This window comes from Coenobita brevimanus, chromosome 21 (genome assembly GCF_032717465.1).
Source record: "Coenobita brevimanus isolate Jiangsu-jjx chromosome 21, ASM3271746v2, whole genome shotgun sequence".
NCBI lineage: Eukaryota > Metazoa > Arthropoda > Malacostraca > Decapoda > Coenobitidae > Coenobita > Coenobita brevimanus.
The window spans coordinates 27483646-27506078 of NC_136974.1; the positions used below are offsets into that span (position 1 = coordinate 27483646).

Consider the following 22433-nt stretch of genomic DNA (forward strand, 5'->3'; position numbering starts at 1 on the left):
TATCAGAATAAGGTTGGCATTTGGTAATGGTGTATGAGCGAAGGTATTGGTGTGTGAGCGAAAAATGGTGATTTTAGATCGCTCAATTTTAATGGCACTGCCCATCCAGTGATAGTCAACGAAATCATGAAACCTACATCATTGCAAAGCCGAAGGTTAGTACTTTCTAATGGTACCTTATTTTTCGCTCTAGATTTATTCTGTGCAGAGTTATAAAGGTTTAAAGTTTGTTTACATTTTGGTCGAAACCCCCGCGGGAGAGGACAGTCGGGGCAAAACAATGCCCGCGGTTAAAGGGTTAAAGCAATTGGACGATAGTTGGAGGGTTGGGAGTGGTCACCTTTCTTTGGGACTGGCTGAATGAGAGCAAACTTCCAGTAAGAAGGAAAGGTACAAGTTGACAGACAAAGGCGAAAGAGTTTGCCTAGGCAGGGTGTAAGCACAGAAGCACAGTTCTTGAGAACAACAGGAGGGACCCCATCAGGCCCATATGCCTTGTTAGTACTGAGGCCAGTGATGGCAGAAAATACATCAACTGAAGAAATTTTAATGTCAGCCATGAGGAAGTCAGAGGGGGGAAGTGATGGAGGAACAGCATCGGAATCGTCTAAGGTGGAATTGGAGGAGAAAGTCTGTGCGAAAATATATAGATATATATATATGTATATATATAGATATATATATATATATGTATATATATATATATATATATATATATATATATATATATATATATATATATGTATATATATATATATATATATATATATATATATATATAGCTATTGCCAGATGCCATAATCCCGTAAGGGGTGGCCATTTGACTCTTTGAGTTATTTGTTTTACAGGGAGGGGCACTAACCATCCACCAACCCACTTGTTGACACTTAGGGAGCACGTATGGTTTGGTTGTATGGTTACCACCCAGCGTTGTAAATAGTTTCTTGGCTTATAGGAAACCATTTGGCTTGTCACTCAATGTAAAGCCACCTGAAATGGAAAGAAAAGCAATAAGAAGTGACAGGAAAAATGGTAGAAATAGGAAGAGAGGAGGGCAGGCACAGAGAAAGAATGATAAAGGCTAAGGAAGAAGTAGGCAGCATACATCAAGTGAGTGGATGATGGTCGCCACCACCTACCACTGTATATATATATATATATATATATATATATATATATATATATATATATATACAGTAATCACTCCAATATCCAACGTAATAGAGCCATAGGTAGGTCTGGATATTGGTTCTGTCCGGATATTGGGCCCCAGGTTATGGACTTGTACTTATGGACCCTAACTCAGAGAAACACCTATACAACTCCCTCTGGACATGCATAGCACCTATTTAAGACCCAAATCACACCAATAAGGCACATAAATGACTGAAATAAATGCAAAAAAACATAAAATGTGGGTTTAGATGTATGTTCATACATTAATAAACATTCTGGTGACTGGCTCCTGGATTGGTACTTATGGACCCTAACCTAGCCTAACTCAGAAAAACACCTTCCTACTGCACATGCATAGCTCCAAACACCCTATTCACACCAATAAAGGACATTAAAGAGTGAAATGAGGTAAGTATAGTATGGAAAAAAGTACAGTATGAAACATTCTGCCTACTTACAGCAAGTCCATGGCCACCTCGATGAATAACCGCCTCCTCTCGGACTCTGACAGTAAGAAGGATTTCATGAAGCACTTGCAGTACACTGTTCCTGAAGTCTTGCACTGAACTTAGTCAGTCACACACAGAAGTCCGTTCTCTTCACAGTGTGTACTCTTTTCTAACTAATGCTCCATTGTAACTTACTAAGTGTTGCACTTTAACTTTTCCCATTCTTATAATTTTCCAAAGCCAAAACAAATAAGTCTATTTACATTAAATTTTTTTCCAATTGAGTCTTTTCTCTCACAACTGTAAATCCTTAACACAACACACTTTTTTTCACTGTACAACACTCTAAATTCCCGTGTGGTCTAGTGGAGAAGTTCTTGCTGTTTATTCACTGTCAGAGTCCGAGAGTATCACTGGCAGGTGACCTAGGGGTGCATCGCTGGGTTGTGGTGGTGGCGTACCCACTGCAGACGACTCTGAAGACAGCCGCAAACTCACGTCGAGCGGTGACTCCACCGTGGCTGATGTGCTGGGCTGTGGCTCGGAGCATGAGGGCCTGTCTTGGGGAGGCAACGGAGTGGAGCCAGGGCTGGGCACAGCAGGGGTCACGGGCCTGAAAAAACTGTCAATGGTTGATTGACGCAAGGAATGACGATTCTGACGACTGATGATGCGCTGCCTGAAAGCACGCACTTCCTCCGTGAGTCCCAAGCGCCCCATCTCCCTGTCGCAGTCTGGGTGTTCCAGGTAGTCTAGGACGAACTCTAGATATTCCCGGAGTGCACTTAGCTTTGGGATGGCTGGAGTAGTGTCCTGCTGAAAGAAGTCCGCATCATCGTCGCCTTCATCGTCGGAATCTTCAAGTTCGGTACTGACACCTGCAACGGAAGACGCGATCTCGATATCAGACAACGTCTGATACCCAGGATCGCCCTCGTCGTCATCCAACCACTCACGAACATCGTCCACATCTACATCGTCGCTGTGCGTACGTAGCTGTGCATGGAAGTCATCCACGTCAAATCCTAGAAAATCGTACTCCACATCTGTTCCGAGAAGCAGACGAGACCAACCATTTTCCAGAGTCTTCACAGGGACTTCCTTCCATGCACTAGCCCGGTTGTACAGCGCAGACTTGATGTTGTAGCAGCGAAAGTTTTCCAAAGTCCGATTGCCTCGTGTGTCCCGTCCCTCCCTGCACTCGTCCTCGTCCTCGAGAACAACCATCACCTCGTCCAGGAACTTCCGACGGTATAGGTGCTTTGTTGCCACGATCACTCCTTGGTCCATTGGTTGGATGAGAGCAGTCGTATTAGGTGGCAGAAACATGCACCTAATACGGCCATTTTCAGCAACCAAGTCCTTGTCGCATGGGTAGGCAGGTGCATTGTCGAGGAGAAGGAGGGCCTTTACCTGGTCGCGCGGGATTCCCAGTGTCTTTGTCTGGTAATGGATGACCTCCTTGACGAAGTGGCGGTGGAACCAGTCTTTGAAGATCACAGCTGTGAACCATGCCTTCAAAGAATGGTACCAGACGACAGGAAGGACATCCATCACCCCACGAAGGCACCGAGGCTGCTTTGCACGGTCAACAACAACGGGCTTAAGCCAGTGCATGCCGTTAGCATTGGCACAACACAAAGCAGATATCCGTTCCTTGGAGAGCTTGCGGCCAGGTACACGCTTCTCCGTCTCCTCGGCTAGAGTGTTCGTTGGCAGCGAGCAATAGAATAGGCCAGTTTTGTCTGCGATGTAGACTTGACCGAGAGTGAGGCCCTCCCTGTCGATCAAGCCCTTCACCTTGTGCCGAAACTCGTCAACTCCATCCTCGTTAGCATCCAATGCTTCGCCATGTGCTTTACGGTTGGTAAAGCCATGTCGTAACTTGAACGCAAAGAGCCAGCCCTCGGATGCCTTGAAGTCTAGGGCGTCGTGAAGCCTGGCGAACTTCTCAGCAGCAGCCTTCAGCTCCGTTCCACATACCATCACACCAGCAGCACGTTGTTGTCGATACCAAATCATTGTGGATCGGTCGATTTCTGCAAACTTGGGGGCAAACATAACCTTCCTTTCCACGTTGCGTTTGCTTTTCGACGAGAAGTCAGCCGTGTACTGCATGAGTTTGTCTCGGGATCTCTTGATATCAAACAAAGTAGACCGGGCCAGGTTAAACTCGCGGAGAATGCGGGAAGAAGACCACACCGCATCTACTTTCTCCAATATCTCCCGCTTCTTATCCAGAGTCAACACCTCTCTCTTCCTTTTCTCAGGTGGCGGGGCCATCATCACACACACTAAGAGGAGGCCCGAGAGCAGCAGGAGTCCCTGCAGCAGGTAAGGCACCACCACAAAAGCGATCACGTGGGCAGCCATAACGACGAGCGTGCACTCGCGGCGAGAGACGGGCGGAAAGTGGGGAGGATGCAACGGCACTCTATCGGACGTCGGAGGAATGACGCGCCACAACAATGCTCTCCCGCGCCGCGTGCGGCAAGTTCAAATTACGGGCGGGAAAAATTCGTCCCCCCCCGGACCATTTGGGGAATATTGGATCCCCGGATGATTATGTCCGGGTAGTGGGGATGTTCGGATATTGGGCGTCCGGATATTAGAGTGATTACTGTATAGATACATACAGTATATATATATATATATATATATATATATATTTTATATATATATATATATATATATGAAAGACACAAGTATCTTCCCAAAGTCTGATGAATATAGCATGGAAAAATCGAACCATTTGAAACACGTACTAGTAGAAACAGGGTTTTCATTGTATTTCGCCTGGTGTAAATTTTCTTCCTACTGAACTGGGAAGATAGTTGTCTTTCATTGTACATTTACTGGTAAATAAATCAACCTAACAGTACTTGTGTTTTGTTTCAGCCAGATTAATCGTGATTTCAGACTATTCAGGCACTTCTTCTCATAATATAGTCTGGATAATTAGGGTATCTCTGCATTTCCTTTCGTATCGAGTATCGATTTTCGTATCATCGAGACTATTTTCGTACTGTGGAATTTGTCCTATATTAATCTATTTCGTACCATCGAAAATTCATACTTCGGGTTTTCGTATTTTGAGGACTCACTGTATATACAGTACAGTATATATATATATATATATATATATATATATATATATATATATATATATTTGTGCACACACACACTGTATATATAAATAACATGTCAAGGATGTGTTCCAAAATATCACAATTTTTCCAAATATAGTGGATGCTTGATTTATCGAACACCAGTGCAGCAGAAGCCCGAGATGACGGAATTATTTTTTCCGGTATTTTTGCCCTATTTATCAGCAAATTTCTGTTAAATTGAGCATACAGTAGAACCTCACTATAACGGACTAATTGCGGTCCAAGCCATTCCAAAAGAAGCAAAATTTCGATAACAGTGATATCTGGACTTCCCTCTGCTAACTCGGACTTTTTTTTTTTTGTACCGTAACCTCGCATCCAAGACAAGTTTGTCCAAGACGTTTCGCGTGCAAGATGGAGAACATAAATGATAATCTAATATATTGCTGTAGTACTGTTGAATACATCCAATACGGAACCGATGGTCCACAACAGCCCAAATCCGAGGAAAATACAACTATGACAGTCTCCCCGTGTCCAACATGGTTCCTGTGCCCGGGAAAGTGACATGGTTGTGATGTAGTCCAATAAAATATTGGCATCTGGTCACGTGATGAGCGGGCGGGGACTGCTTTTGTCTCCCTCACCAGTGTCGTGAACACATTTATCGTGTGTTGCACTCAGCCTTTGCTCCTAAGTTATTGCCTCTCCTCATGTAACCATGGCTAGGAAACCATCTGCTGACCCCTTGAAGTGCCGCCATCTCCCTCAGGCTACTAAGCTGGAGATAATAGAGCTACTAAGCTGGAGATAACAAACTCCGAAAGACACACTTTCAAGGTAAGGAAATTTGTTTTGGTGCCAAAACAGTCTAGGTTGATGTTTTGGGGGGCGCTTTTTGAAGATTTTGTGACAATATTAATTTTTTACATAAGGTCTTGTGTTGGTCCAAGACATTTCTCATCCTAGACAGGACCCTCAGATAACAATATTACCATCTTGGACATGAGGGTACTGTATCAGAAATTAGTACAGATCGCACCAACGGTTTTTAAACTGTTTTCACTACCATTACAGTACTGCACTGTATTATACATTCGCTACAATAATCAAATGATATCATCATCACTGTCATCATCATCTAATCCATTGCCCCATGAGAAGTGTAGGAGCCAGGGGCTAGGCAAGCTGGTCCTGACATTTAAGATGAGAGTGACCGACCTCACTCGTCCTTGAATTGCATTACATGAGCAATAAACTCCAATCACCCTTTGGATACAAACCTATACTGGCTCAGTCCAAATGGAGCACCTTAATTACCCACTAAACCACCAGGCACCATAATTTGGTAATATGGTTACCACCTAGTATAGTAAATGGTTTCCTGGTGTACAGGAAACCATTTGGCTTGTCACTTAGTGTAGAGTTACCCATAGGCCGAAGAAAGAGGAAATAATGAAGGAAAGAAAGTCAAGAGGAAGGAAGGAAAAGAGGAAAGGGCAATGACCCAAGAGCTGCACTACTTCGCGTGAGTGGATGGTAAGCTTAATAATACTGTACTGTACACTGATACCTTACTGTGGTGAACATAGCTGAAGTGGTCAGGCATTCCGGACGGCTCCTGGCTTTACTGGACTTTTTCCGATATATGAGAAAATATCTGGGTGCTCCTCGATTCCGATAAAAGCGAATTCCGGTCTATTGAAGTCTGCTATATTGAGGTTTTACTCTACTTCTGTTAAGGAAATTCCGTACACAATAATGCATTTGTGGGGGTATTAATTATGGGTTCAGACTGCTGTGTGTAGCACTGAGAGTTAGCATAGTTTGCTGGGTGTGGGTTGCCTTCAAGGATTTTGCAGAAAATAGCTCAAAATACTGGAAAACCTAACTTCATATTGGGCCCTCGTTATGGTACTCAATTTAATGGAAAATTTGAGATAATGGAATGGGGGATGGCTGAATTAGTTCATTAAATCAAGCATCTACTGTAACTGTTTCTGTAAAATGGGAGAATCAGACAAATCAACTTTACAGGTAGCAATAGAACTTTAATTTAAAAGTTTTCTGTAATTAATTGTGGTCTTAAAAAAAAAAAAGTATAGTACACTATAAAGAGGACCTACTACTAAAGGCTATGCACAAAGGGAAGTCAAATACAGTACAGTATTTAAAAATAAATAAACATCCCTGAATTACCCTGAATAAGTTATTACTGCAAATTTTTACATTCAGAAACATGATCTAATGAAAAAGTTTTAATGCGTGCACTAGGTTAATTTTACTATTAAAATTTGTACAAATGATACAGCAGCTAGCCGCCAGTCACATAAACCCCATTTGAGGTCTATGGCCCAAAGTACACATAACCTCTTAAGTCTGGCTGGCTGCTCAGGCCTGGCATATTATATGCCAGAGGCTGGATGATGGCAAGGAAGGCTCAAGCATCTCCGCCTCCACTTTCAACCAATCGTGTGACATCTTGATGTTTTCCTGGACAATCTGCCTCAAGGTGAATGATGACAACATGTGAGGGTGTTGTCAAATTTAGCTACTCTCCAGTCTTCATCATGAGCAGACATATTTCTAGGCAAGATTTTTATCTTAATACCCTGTTACTGCCTACCTCATGAAAATGTTCACATATTAAAAATATTGCAAATGGTCATATGGTGAAGTTAATTTACCAGACAGCAGTAGTAAGGGAAACAAACAGGATCTTTGGAGTTAGGAAGGTAAAGAAGGGGGAGGGAAAGAGAAAGATGTCAACTCTTAGCAATGCAACACACTCGAGTATCTGTGCCATTATTAGCCTGTGATGCAACGAGAAAAATGTGCTTAGTCTGAAGTGTCTCTGGTATATATATATATATATATATATATATATATATATTTTTTTTCAATAATATGGGTGAGGGTAGGATTAGAGAGAATCTGTACTCAAGGTTAAAGATAGGTAACCAGCCTACTTCCCTTGGTGGCATTTCGAGAGGAAAAAGCCTCAAGTCACATCTTGGAGGACTGAACCAATGAAAGGCTGCCAAACCAACCGAGACAGAAATAAAAATTTTTCACCATTTCATTCCTGTTAGTGCCATATCATTTTATTTAGCTTAGGACAGGCCATCCATCCTATAAGGATTAAATTACAGAGACAACTTTTCAGCTTCCACTGTCCTTCATCAAATGTATCCTGGTGCTGACAACACTGTTAAGTTAACTTATTATATATGGTCATAATGTACAAAAATTGAAGCACCCAGCAACTGATCGCTCTACATATGAACAGGAAAATTATTTGAGTGTTAGAACTGTCCACCTTTAATAATATAATCAAAAACAATTCTGCCAACCTAGGAAGCAGTAACCTTCAATGGCAATACAGTACAGTACAGTACAGTACAACTAATCCTGCTGTTTCCCTTCTTCCCTTCCCCCTCCTCACTGTCCCTACCTCCCCCTACCTCTTTCTCCTCCTCCTTACCTTATTATACATCCATCCATCATCCAATCCTACATTGCCCCATGAGGAGCGTAGGAGCCCGGGGCTAGGCAGTTGGTCCCGACATTTAAGATGAGAGTGACCAGCCTCACTCATCCCTGAGTAGCATTACATGACCAATCAACCCCAACCACCCCTTGGATATAAACCTTCACTGGCTCAATCCGATTGGAGCGCAATAATTACTCACTAAACCACCAGGCGCCAAAATTTGGTTATATGGTTACCAACCAGTGTAGTAAATGGTTTCCTGGTGCACAGGAAACCATTTGGCTTGTCACTCAGTGTAGAGTCACCCACAGGCTGAAGGAAGTGGAAAGAATGAAGGAAAGAAAGACAGAAAAGTGAGTGTAAAGTCACCAGCAGGCAGGACAAGGAAAGAATGAAGGAAAGAAAGACATAAGAGAATGGAAGGACAGAGGGATGGAGAGGTAAGGGCAGACACCCGAGAGCAGCACTACATCAAGTGAGTGGATGGTAAGCGCCCCCACCTGCACATATTTTCCATGTCTGTTCATACCAGAAGACTTTTCCATGTCTGTTCATACCAGAAGCCTTAAACTACTGAACCAACAGTGCCATCATTAAACATTTCCACAGGTGGGTATAATGCTTCCATTTAAACATTTTATGGCACTTTGATACCAGCATACAATATCCTCTTACATGATTACTGCCAAAATTTGAGAAATATGTAATTTTCCTTTAGTACTTGGTAACATAAATAAGTCCTTCTACAATCCTTACACCTTAAACAACATTTTTCTTATCCTTGATGAATATGCTTACTTCAAGTAATCGTACATCTCATCATTTTTCTTAGTCTTGGCATATAAAATTTCCTCTAACTATCTTACATCTTAACATTTTCTGTAGGACTGACAAAAGACCATTCTTCTAAAAACTCATATCTTAATCTTTTTTCTTTTTTCTTAACCTTGAAAAATGCTTTCTTCCCTGGAAAACTAATTAAACATACAGACAAGAAGCCTCGGCCCAGGACTGACAAACAGGTGACAACCACTGACCGAACAAAGGACATGGTATGGATTGCAATGTGGAATGTACGGGGTGCGAATGATGAGGTGAAAGAGAGAGGGCTTGCCCAAGTGCCTGGTGACGCAAAAGTGGACATATGTAGATTAACTGAGGCTAAATAGAGAAGTGAGAGTGTGGGAGTATGGATGAGGTATACTGTATGTGTCGGAGTACATGAGAATGACACGACAAAAGAGGGATTTGTTGTGTGCAAAAGATGGAAGGAGAGTATAAGGGAGTATGGATCAGCTGGTTCAAGGATTGTGTGGGTAAGATTGAAAGAGGTGTTACAAAGGTGGGCGAACGTGTGTGTGTATTCGCCAGTGCAAGATCATGCAAGCAGAGTGAAAGAAGAGTTCTGGGCAAATGTGGAAGTGTGCATGGAAATGTTTGAAAGGAATGAGAGAATGTTTTTGATTGAAGATATGAATGGAAAAGTAGGGAATGGGAAGGTAGATGGAGCAGTCGGCGAGTGGGGTGTGGCTGCAGAAGTGGATGAGAATGGCAGTGCTCTAGTGGACATTATACGGGGAGGGGGTTGGTGATAGCCAATTGCCTCTTTGGGCACAAAATGATCCACAAGTATACATGGAGAGTGATGAGATGGGTGGGTGGTGAATTGAATGAACAGAGGGCGATGACTGATACTGTAATGTGTGCATGGATGACAGAATAAGAAGGTTTGTTATGGATACAAGAGCAAACAGAGGTTGAGGGAGTGGACCTCCTGACCACAACTTGGTGGTGGCAAATGTCAAGGTTCAAGTGCAGTGGTGGAATAGAAGGAGGGAAGGGCAGGAGGAAGCAGTCCATACAAGGAGGGTAGAAAGGTTGCATGAGGATGGAAAGAAGGCAGAATATGAGAGAAATGGAGGAACGATTGGGTAGAGAAATGGAGGAACGATTGGGTATATATGATTTGGAGCAGATGGGGGAGGTGGAAGGTGTGTGAAAGATATTCACAGAAGAAATCTGTGCAGCATGTGAGGTGGTGTGTGGGGTGAAGATGAAAGGGGGTGCAAGGAACAGCATGGTGGAATGAAGAGGTGAGACAGGCTGTGGTGCAAAAAAAGAAACCATATACTGAGTGAATTGGAAGCAGTGGGATGGGAAAAGAGAGAGAGAGAGAGAGAGAGAGAGAGAGAGGAGGAAGAGAGGTGAAAAGATTAGTAAGAGAGAACAAGAAAAATGGATGATGTATCTGGAAGGAATTTGAGTGTAAAGTGGAGGAACTGTAAGAAAATATTCTGGAAGGGGGTAAAAAGAGTAAAACAGAGTGATAAAGAAGTTAGTAGGGGAGTGAAAGATAAAAATGGTAGCTTGCTAGTGCAGAAGGGGGGAAAAAATGAGCAGATGGAGAGAACACTTTATAATACTATTAAACATACAGAATGAGAGTAATGGGTGTATAAGTGACTAGGGCATGGCTGGGAGCAGGAGGGAGGTGAGATGGGAGGAAGATTTCAGTAGGATGGAAGTAATGGAAGTAATGAAGGTCAAAATGGGGAAAGCCCCAGGAATTCATGAAATGTGTGCTGAAATGAAGCATAAGGAAGAGATAGCAATAGAATGGATATGGAAGATGTGCAGATTGGCCTGGGAGGAAGGCAGAGTACCAGAGGATTGGAAGTCACGTATAATTATTCCCTTGTACAAAGGAAATGGGGGAAAAATAAGTGTGTGGTAATCATGGGGGCATTTGTCTTCTGAGTGTAACAGGCAAAGTATATGGTGAGATACTTATTGACAGAGTTAAGAATATAACAGATGAATTAGTTGGAGAAGAACAGGGAGGTTTTAGGAAGGGAAGAGGTTGTGTAGATCAGTTATTCATTCTTAGGTCTTTGGAGGAAAAGTTTCTACAGAAGGGAAAGAAGTTGGATGCAGCCATCAAGAATTAAGAGAAAGCATATGACAGAGCAGACAGACAATGAAATGTGGAAAATATTAAGAATATATGGAGTAAACGGGAAGTGTCGAATGCCATGAAGGATACGTATTAGGGTGTTAAGGCCGCAGTGTGTGTGTGGATAGTGATACTAAACTGAGTTAATTTTTCTTTATGAATGTTGGATTGAAATAGGGATGTGTCATGTCTCCATGGTTGTTCAATCTGTATATGGATGGGATTATAAAAGACATACAAGGTAGGGTAGTGGATGTTGGAGCAACTCTAATGACAGAGGGCAGCATCTGGAAACTTCCTGTACTGTTGTTTGCAGATGATGCTGTATTGCTAAGTGAAGACGAAGGGGAACTGCAGGGCTTGGTGAATGAGTCTGGGAGTGTGTGTAAGAAACGGAATCTAAAGGTGAATGTAAGGAAGAGCAAGGTTATGACCTTCAAGAGAAATGAAGTCACAGAATGTACAGAATCAGGAAATGGTAAATGTGAGTGCATATAAGTACTTGGGTAGTGTGATGAGTAACGATGGAAGTTTGGAGGACAAAGTGCTTGAAAGGGTACAAAAAGGAAGAAAGGTTGCTGGTTCTTTGAAAGTAGTGATAAAAAAAGGAATGTAAGCATGGAAGTAAAAAAGTTGCTGCATGATAGTTTTATGATACCAACTCTAACATACGGAAGTGAAGCTTGGACCTTGTTGGAAGGACACAAGTCAAGAGCGAGGGCAGTGGAAATATGGTACAGTAGTTATCTGAGAGGAGCATGTGCAGTTGCATGGAAAGACAGACTGACAAATAAGGAAATGAAGGAGCATTGTGGTGTAGAGGTGGATGTGAGAGAAATCATTAGAAGTAATACATGGAGGTGGTTTGGCCATGTGGAGATCATGGTGAGCGAAAGACTAGCAAAGTGAGTATAGGTGAGTGAGGTGTAGGGGGGTAGAGGGAGGGGGAAGCCAAGGATGAGAGGAAGAGATGGAATGGAGAAGTATATGAGACAGGGGTGTGTGAACTAGGGGGAGGACTGTGAAATGACGAGGGACAGGGTGACATGGAGGCAATTTGTTTGTGGCCACCCCTGACTGGATTAAGGTCTCTCTCTCTCTCTCTCTCTGTCCATATACATTTATTTATATATATATATATATATATATATATATATATATATATATATATATATATATATATATATATATACATATATATATATATATATATATATACTGTATATATATATACACATATATTTATATACTTTAGATAATATATACATTCTAGAAATCTCACAACTCAATAGTTATTATCCTTGACTTTCATAACTCCAAAAAAAAAGAGCTTTCTCAAACCTATCTTATAGTTACAGTCAGGACAAAAACAGCATCAGGACTCAGGAAGATGAGCAACTGATCTGTTGCACATAAAATATTCTTATTTAAACAATGATATATCCTCTTAATTTAGAGGAATTACACCACAAAATCCAAGTATCCTGGATGTTAGGATCAAATTTATCATGGTTTGCTTTTTAAGGAGAAATTGTCATCATATCATGTATTCTTTAACTCTTGTGCAGCAGCACATCATCCAGAGCTGGATAAAACTACACACCAGTAGTGAGATAATTTTTTTCAGCTTACAAGACACTGCTTACATACTAAAGGGGTCATCTGAGACTGCACATAGTATATGAAATAGAACAGTTTTTAAATACCCCATCAGCACAATGAGCTACTGTACAGATCATCATACATACCAGCTACTGTAACACCAGATGATGATATTCAGTCAGAGAAATGAATCCTCATAATGAGACAGTTAACATAAATTAAGCTCACATTTACGGCAGAGAGGTGTGACTTTTAGGACAGGATAGATGACACACTTGATTCTTGGGTGGGTTGATTTTTGATGCATAGAAAGGTGATGCACTCAGGCAGGTTAATTTCAACAAAGAGGCTAGTGACTTCAATGAAGGGCAGGTGACTCAGATGAAAGGGCATGTGATTCCGATGGAAAGGCAGGCTACTCCGATGAAAGGGTTGGTTACTCCAACAAAAGAGCAGACTACTCCAACCAAAGAGCAGGCAACTCTAACCAAAGGGCAGATGACTTCGATGAAAGTGCAGATAACTCTGACAAGAAAGGAGGTTTAGACTCAGTTCTTATGTGGGTTGAGAGACAAGGTTGTCTTGACTAAATTTTCACAATAAATGAATCTCCACAGTAATTCATAATTATCACAACTGTTCTGTCTATATACATTCTTTCACTTCAATATTCACTTAGTTAAGCTAAGATGTCTCTGGTTACTATATGAGTCAAGATAAATAATCAAAATGCAGTTTTTATCAAACTTAACCAGTAACTCTGATGACATCTTTCACACTGTATACTATGACAATTTTATTCCATATGAGATTCTTCAACTGGAGGAGATAAATACAGCCTTCCAAACCTCTTCAGTACAACAGGTCTTTATCCTAGATTTGATAGAAATTGCCTTCCTTTCCCTTTCAATATGTAAGTTCTCTCCAAAACTTGAAAACTGTAATATCACCTGGAGGTAACAGGAGCAAACTAATACTGTACAGTATACAGTAGTATATCATCAGAATGAAAGAGTTTGACTCCAGAAAGTTTATGAACATAAACCTAAATGACTCACTTCTCAGGTAAGGAGACTTTGAGGGTAAGGTAGGCAACTCATTTCTTAGGTGGGTCCTGTGTGGTTGAAGTGTCCCCAGAGTCCAGCTGCTTCAAGAGTCGGAAGAGTGCTGCTGCCTCCCGGATGCGACTAAACTCGATGCAGAATGCCTGGACCTCAATGAACAATTCCTGAGGGAACAAAACAGTACTTGTCTTATCTAATGGCAGATGCACAGAGCATCACAGTCCTCATCATCAGCATTATTATCCCATCACCATTAACATCAGTATGACCATCATATTATTCCCTCATCTTCATCATTATACTGTAGTTACTGCAAAAAAATAGCATTGATAGGATCCAAAAAATAAGAAAGAGAAAGCACAAAAATATCAGAATTACTAGTGGAGTGTCCAGATAAGAAAGCAACACAATCATTCACATACACGTCATGAGTTCATCATAATACACTAACAGACCTTACTCTTGGCCCAACACACCTCCACCCACATTCTACTTCATTCACATATACCCTTTTCACCATCTTTTAATAAATACCATCATGCAAGTTCATTCTGTTCTAAAGCTCTTCTTGTGAAGGGATTAAGATTAAATCAGAGGTAATATTAAGTAGTACAATTATTAGCTATCATTATCAATATACAGTTTTTCCAAATAATGTAATGTGTTGGGTAGTATCCAAATATAGGAGTATGAAAAAAAAAAAAAAATGAAGAGCTTTCAACAGCGTACACATACTAACAGGCCACTGATTCATTCATGCATCATTCAAACCTTTGATAATCTCAGCACTACCACACTTGAAAAAGCACTGACAATACCTTTGTAAATATATATACGGTACACTTCAAAAATGAATGTGGGATACGGCCATTCTACTGACTGTCAATATCTATCAATCTATCTACTGCTAGATGCCTCAATCCCATAAGGAGTTGCCACAAACAAAGTGCCTCCATGTAGCCCTGTACCCCACCATTTCACTGCCCTCCCCCCAGCTCACATCCCCCTCTTGTATAACTCTCCACTCCATACCTCCATCTTATCCTTGGCCTCCCCCTCCCTCTCCCACCCCTCCACTTCACTCACAGACACTCTCCTCCCTAGTCTCTCACTCTCCATCCTCTCCACATGGCCAAACCACCTCAACGTATTTCTCCTACTGTTTTCTATCACATCCACACCACAACGCTCCTTCACTTCCACATTTGTCAGTCAGTCTCTCCATGTAACTCCAAATGTTCTCTCAAATAACTCATTTCTACTGCCCTTACTCTTGACTTGTGTTCTTCCAACAAGGTCCAAGCTTCACTTCCATACGTTAGAGTTGGTATCACAATACTATCATGCAGTGACTTTTTTACAAGTACTTCCTTGCTCACTTCTCTATTTCTTATCATTGCTTTCAAAGAACCATCAACCTTCTTCACTGTTGTACGATTTCAAGCACTTCCTCCTCCAAACTTTCATTCTAACTCATCACACAACCCACATACTGTGCTTAAATGCACTCACATTTTCCATTTCCTCATCATCCAACCTCACTGTACATTCAGCAACTAGGTGAGGTTGGATGAGGAGGAAATGAATAATGTGAGTGCATTTAAGTACAGTAATCACTCCAATATCCGGATCAATAGAGCCATCGGTAGGTTCGGATATTGGTTTTGTCCGGATATTGGGCCCCAGCTCATGGAATTGTACTTACGGACCCTAACACAGAGAAACACCTATACAACTCCCTCCGGACATGCATAGCACCTATTTAACACCCAAATCACACCAATAAGGCACATAAATGACTGAAATAAATGCAATAGACACATAAAATGTGGGTTTAGAAGTATGTTCATACATTAATAAACATTCTGGTACTTATGGACTCTAACCGAACCTAACCTAACCGAACCTAACCGAACTCTGAAAAACACATTCCTACTGCACATGCATGAGGTAAGTTTAGTATGGAAAGAAGTACAGTATGACACTTTCTGGTAAGTATAGTATGGGAAAAAATACAATATGAAACATTCTGGTAAATATAGTATGGAAAATAGTACAACATGAAACATTTTGGCTACTTACAGCAAGTCCCTGGCCACCTCGATGAATAACCGCCTCCTCTCGGACTCTGACAGTAAGAACGATTTCCTGAAGCACTTGCACTACACTCTTCCTGAAGTCTTGCACTGAACTTAGTCACTAACACACAGAAGTCCGTTCTTTTCACAGTGTTCACTTTAGTCCAAATAATGTTCCATTAAATTTAAGTGTTGCACATTAACTTTTCCCAAGTTTTTTTAAGTTTCCAAAGCCAAAACAAAGAAGGTTAGTTACGTTAAATTTCTTTTCTACTTAGTCTTTTCTCCCAACTTGAAAACCTTAACACAACACACAGTTTTTTTCACTGCACAACACTCAAAATTCCCGTGTGGTCTAGTGGAAAAGTTCTTGCTGTTTATTCACTGTCAGAGCCCGAGAGTATCACTGGCAGGCGTCCAAGGGGTGCATCGGTGGGTAGTGGTGATGGCGTACCGACTACAGAAGACTCTGAAGACAGCCGCAAACTCACGTCGAGCGGTGACTCCACTGTAGCTGATGTGCTGGGCTGTGGCTCGGAGCATGAGGGCCTGTCTTGGGGAGGCAACGGAGTGGAACCAGGGCTTGGCACAGCGGGGGTCACGGGCCTGAAAAAACTGTCAATCGTTGACTGACGCAAGGACCGACGATTCTGGCGATTGATGATGCGCTGCCGGAAAGCACGCACTTCCTCCACGAGTCCCAAGGGCCCCATCTCCCTGTCGCAGTCCGGGTGTTCCAGGTAGTCTAGGACGAACTCTAGATGTTCCCGGAGTGTGCTCAGCTTGGGGATGGCTGGAGTAGTGTCCTGCTGGGCGGAGTCTGCATCATCATCGCCTTCGTCGTCGGAATCTTCAAGTTTGGGACTGACACCAGCAACCGAAGACGCGATCTCGATATCAGACAACGTCTGATACCCAGGATCGCCCTCGTCGTCGTCCAACCACTCACGAACATCGTCCACATCAACATCGTCGCCGTGCGTACGTAGACGTGCATGGAAGTCATCCACGTCAAACCCTAGGAAATCGTACTCCACATCTGTTCCGAGAAGCAGACGAGACCAACCATTTTCAAGAGTTTTCACAGGGACTTCCTTCCATGCACTAGCCCAGTTGTACAGCGCAGACTTGATGTTGTAGCGGCGAAGGTTTTCCAAAGTCCGCTTGCCTCGAGTGTCACGTCCTTCCCTGCGCTCGTCCTCGTCCTCGAGAACCACCATCACCTCGTCCAGGAACTTCCGACGGTACAGGCGCTTTGTTGCCACGATCACTCCTTGGTCCATTGGTTGAATGAGAGCAGTCGTATTAGGTGGCAGAAACATGCACCTAATACGGCCATTCTCAGCAACCAAGTCCTTGTCGCACGGGTGGGCAGGTGCATTGTCGAGGAGAAGGAGAGCCTTTACCTGGTCGCGAGGAATTCCCAGTGTCTTCGTCTGGTAATGTATGACCTCCTTGACGAAGTGATGGTGAAACCAGTCTTTGAAAATCACAGCTGTGAACCATGCTTTCAAAGAATGGTACCATACAACAGGAAGGACATCCATCACCCCACGAAGGCACCGAGGCTGCTTTGCACGGCCAACAATAACGGGCTTAAGCCGGTGCATGCCGTTAGCATTGGCACAACACAAAGCAGATATCCGTTCCTTAGAAAGCTTGCGGCCAGGTACACGCTTCTCCGTCTCATCGGCGAGAGTGTTCGTTGGCACCGAGCGATAGAATAGGCCAGTTTCGTCAGCGTTATAGACTTGACCGAGAGTGAGGCCCTCCCTGTCGATCAAGCCTTTCACCTTGTGCCGAAACTCGTCCACTCCATCCTCGTTAGCGTCCAATGCTTCGCCATGTGCTTTACGGTTAGTAAGGCCATGTCGCAACTTGAACGCGAAGAGCCAACCCTCGGATGCCTTGAAGTCTAGGGCATCGTGAAGCCTTGCAAACTTCTCAGCAGCAGCCTTCAGCTCCGTTCCACGTACCATCACACCAGCTGCACGTTGCTGTCGATACCAAATCAACGTGGAGCGGTCGATCTCTGCATACTTGGGAGTAAACATAACCTTCCTCTCCACGTTGCGTTTGCTTCTCGACGAGAAGTCAGCCGTGTACTGCATGAGCTTGTCTCGGGAACGCTTGATATCAAACAAAGTCGACCGGGCCAGGTTGAACTCGCGGAGAATGCGAGAGGAAGACCAACCCGCATCAACCTTCTCCAATATCTCCCGTTTCTTCTCCAGAGTCAACACCACTCTCTTCCTTTTCTCAGGAGGCGGGGCCATCATCACACACACTAAGAGTAGGGCAGAGAGCAGCAGGAGGCCTTGCAGCAAGTACGGCACCACCACAAAAGCGAGCACGTGGGCAGCCATGACGAAGAGCGTAGGTCTTGTCGCGGTGAGAGACAGGCGGGAAGTGGGGAGGATGCAGCGGCGCTCTATCGGACGTCGGAGGAATGACGAACCAAAACAATGCTCTCACGCGGCGCGCGCGGCAAGTTCAAATTACGGACGGCAAAAAATCGATTTTTTTTCCAATTTTTTTGGATTTTCGGACCATTTTGGGAATGTTTGATCCCAGGACGATAAGGTTCGGTTAGTGGGGATGTTCGGTTATTGGGCGTCCGGATATTAGAGGGATTACTGTACTTGGGTAGTGTAATGAGTAAGGAAAAAAAAATAAAGTGAAATAAAATAAAATCCTTGCCACATATACGAGGGGCGTTCAAAAAGTTCTGGCAACAGGGTAATAAAAGCAAAATTAATAGAGATACACATTTATTGAAGCTCACACTCCTTCAACATACTCTCCTCTAAGGTTTACACACTCCAGGAGCCATGTCATCCACTTAACAAAGCACTCCGAGTACTCAGAAACAGGTATACTCTTCAGTTCTGAATTTATCCTCCTGGCAAGGTCCTGTTCCCTTCGAAGAGGATCCCAGCAAGTTTTTCTGACAATTTAGGGAATGGCCAAAAGTCACAAGGTGCCAGGTCAGGATGGCACCGTGTGACTTTTGGCTATTCCCTAAATTGTCAGAAAAACTTGCTGGGATCCTCTTCGAAGGGAACAGGACCTTGCCAGGAGGATAAATTCAGAACTGAAGAGAGTACTCGGAGTGCTTTGTTAAGTGGATGACACGGCTCCAGAAGTGCGTAAACCTTAGAGGAGAGTATGTTAAAGGAGTGTGAACTTCAATAAATGTGTATCTCTGTTAATTTTGCTTTTATTACCCTGTTGCCAAAACTTTTTGAACGCCCCTCGTAACTCCATACACATGTCAGCCACCCATTTTCATCACAGTGATCAATACTTCTTGTTTCCCCCACCATTTTCCACATCTCAACATATGTTTACTATACCCAGCAATCTTCTCCTTGGCCACCAGGCCTCCTCCAACCCATTCAAGCCTGCTCCTTTCACCACTCTAGTCACATCCATTTTTTACTATACGACTAAACCGTCAGTACCAAACTATCTATCCTATCGTCAAAAACAAATGCACCAATGGCCACATTGTGTTCTCTGCTGCTACTGACCTGCACATTAATAATCTTGTTTCGTATAAGTGACTGCAGGAAGACACATACAAGGCGTACAAGTCTGTTCTGCATGTAGCGGTCCTTGATGGTCTCACACGTGCTTATGCAGTTGCTGATGTAGAGATGAACAAACTCCGATGGAAGTTCCACAGCTGTAGTTAATCTAGCAGAGAATAAAACAATGCATCAAAAAGCATAATGCTTCCTAATAATTACACAGCATAATGCTTCCTAATACTTACATAGCATAATGCTTCCTAACAGGACTGTGCACAGGATTTTTGAAAGGCGGGGGGTTGAAAAAATTTTCTTTAAAAATTGATAACAGTTTATTTGCTTTATTTCATTCATTCATCATCCAATCCTGTGCTGTCCCATGCGGAGCGTGGGAGCCCGGGGTTAGGCAAATTGGTCCTAACATTTAAGATGAGAGTGAACAGTCTAACTCATCTATGAGTGGCATTAGGTGAGCAATAAACCCCAATCACCCTTTGAATGTAAACCTGTACAGGCTCAATCCGACTGGAGTGCCTTAACCTCTATACGCCAGTTGACTTGTTATACTGTCACAATTTGGGGCACTGAGCACTGCCGGTTGACGGGATTAGCCGCAAGAGTCTTCCCGCCACCTTTTGAACCTGCGACCATTTTCTAAGACAACCATAGGGTAAGTAGGTACCCAAGGTATCCCACTGGCACTCAGCTCAGTCTGTACACAACACTGGTAGAGTGTAGGGTGTAGAGTGATGTCTTCTTAATCCTCCTTGTCCAATTCTGTCCCCCTCTGCTCGGGACCGACTGCATCACTGACCCCCATGAATGTTCTGCCCTTACCACTGGGAAAAGGGCTCAGTGAATGAGCAGGTGTGTGGAATTTTGTAAATAGTAAACAGATGTGCAAAAGTGTGTTATTTTCATACATAAGTGAAATGTAAGATATTATAAGTTATATCTAGTAAGTGTTATGAAATAAAATTTTATAATAAGTTTACAAGTGCATTCCAGTAAGTGATACTGTTTATGGTTATTTGTGAAACAATGATTGGAAATACCCTGAGTAACCCTACCTGGTACAATGAAAGAAAATCGAATGTGCACGGGGGGGAAAGAAAATGACCTGGTTGGCTGTAGCTAAATTTTTTCCCTCATTACCCAGAAAATAATGGTGAATATGTGAGCATAAACATATTTGTGATGTGAAGTACAAAAAATGTAAGTTGTGTATAACATTAGTAATATTTTCACATTGCCCCTGATTAGTACAAATTAGTCACAATTTCTGTACAAGCAAGTACCTCATGCTCAACCATACTGCGTGAAACAGTCAGAGCATTTACTTCTCAGAGTGCAATTACCTGTAATCGCAATGTCAAGTGCAAATATAAGTGCCGTAGTAGAGGGAAATTATTATAACTGATGCAAGAAGTCCATCCATCCATCCATCATCCACTCCTACATTGTCCCATGAGGAGCGTAGAAGCCTGGGGCTAGGCAGTTGGTCTCAACATTTAAGATGAGAGTGACCAGCCTCACTCATTCCTGGGTGGCATTACATGAGCAATCAACCCCAACCATCCCCTGGATATAAATCTTCACCGGCTTAATACGACTGGAGTGCAATAATTACCCACTAAACCACCACATGCCAAAATTTGGCTATATGGTTACCACCCAGCATAGTAAATGGTTTCCTGGTGTACAGCAAACCATTTGGCTTGTCACTCAATGTAAAGTCACTCATAGGCAGAAGGACCAAGAAAGAATGAAGGAAAGAAAGACAAAAGAAGATGGAAGGAAAGAAGGATGGAAGAGTGGAAAGGGCAGACACCCGAGAGCAGCACTACATCGAGTGAGTGGATGGTGAGTGCCCCCACCTACCACAAAGTAAGTACAGAAAATCAAAGAGCTATTCTTTTCCCACATACTTACAGGTCATAGTGGCGCTATGAAACGGGCGGAAAACCCTATAGGGAGTCACATGGACAGGGTGATTACTCATCCTTATGACGGTGAGTAAGGAAATGTTGAAAGAATGAGTGGAAAATTACAAGAGGCCAGGCAGTGTTACAATCACCACCCCGCTCAGTGCTGCCAATGCTAGCCAGTGAGTCCAAGGTCACTGGCAGTGGTGCGCACCAAGATTAGCCCACCAAAACACGGAAACCAATCATCTTTAACTTATCCTTATTCATCAGTGGGACCACCTGGAGATGTGGGGATACTTTCATTTGAAAGAGGAAGAGTTGATGAGTGTTATTTACCTTTAATTTCTTCTCTAGCCATTATTGTTTGGCAGATATTATGGTTTGAAGTAAGGGTATTTTTTCCAAAATCATGGAAACCCTCCATAGGGAGGAGTGGGCGACGTCGGAAAAACCCCAGTAGGTGGGGGTTAATTATCCACTAAACTAAGTAACACAATATGGTAAAATTAAGTACAGTAACTAAAGTACAGAAAGGGTACAAACTCAAAGTGGTTTACATACAGTACTGAACTCTACAGAACCCTGGAAGTGAAACAAAGAATTTGGTCATTTGCTGGACATTTCACTAAAAAACACAAGAAATACAAAACACTTCATCACTTGCTGATTTCTGACTGTAAACTAACTCACTCTGCACAGAAGTACTGTTTATATACCCTAATGAAACATTCTTAAGATTTCCACTACATTCTAGAAACTTCCATTTTATTCAATAGCCTTACATGACCTTCCATTTATTCTCTCCAGTAACAAAACATTCTAGGATCTTTGTGAAACTTCTTATTGTAGAACTTTTTAACTCTTTCTTTCCATAATTTTTTTGTTTTGTAACACTTAACAGGATTTAATTAATTTAATGAGTTGCATTTTTAGTATTATTTTCATTCAAATTTTTCATTCTCTCCAAATGGGGGTTAACCCTCCAACCCCCCCCCCATGTGCATGGCCTTGCATCCTAATAATTACACTGAATTCAAGCCACAGTAC

The 22433-nt window shown here is 42.6% G+C and overlaps 1 protein-coding gene across 1 annotated transcript in view; it reads right to left on the reverse strand.

Moving 5' to 3' along the window:
- Nucleotides 1-13879: 13879 nt before the first annotated feature.
- The window catches only part of Not11 (CCR4-NOT transcription complex subunit 11), a 191012-nt gene continuing 182458 nt past the window's right edge, over nt 13880-22433 (reverse strand). The window contains exons 9-10 of the mRNA XM_080266707.1: nt 19459-19624; nt 13880-14011 (exon numbers count right to left, since the gene is read on the reverse strand). Of these exons, the coding sequence (XP_080122833.1) occupies nt 13880-14011; nt 19459-19624 (298 nt within the window). The remainder of the gene's footprint in view (nt 14012-19458; nt 19625-22433) is intronic.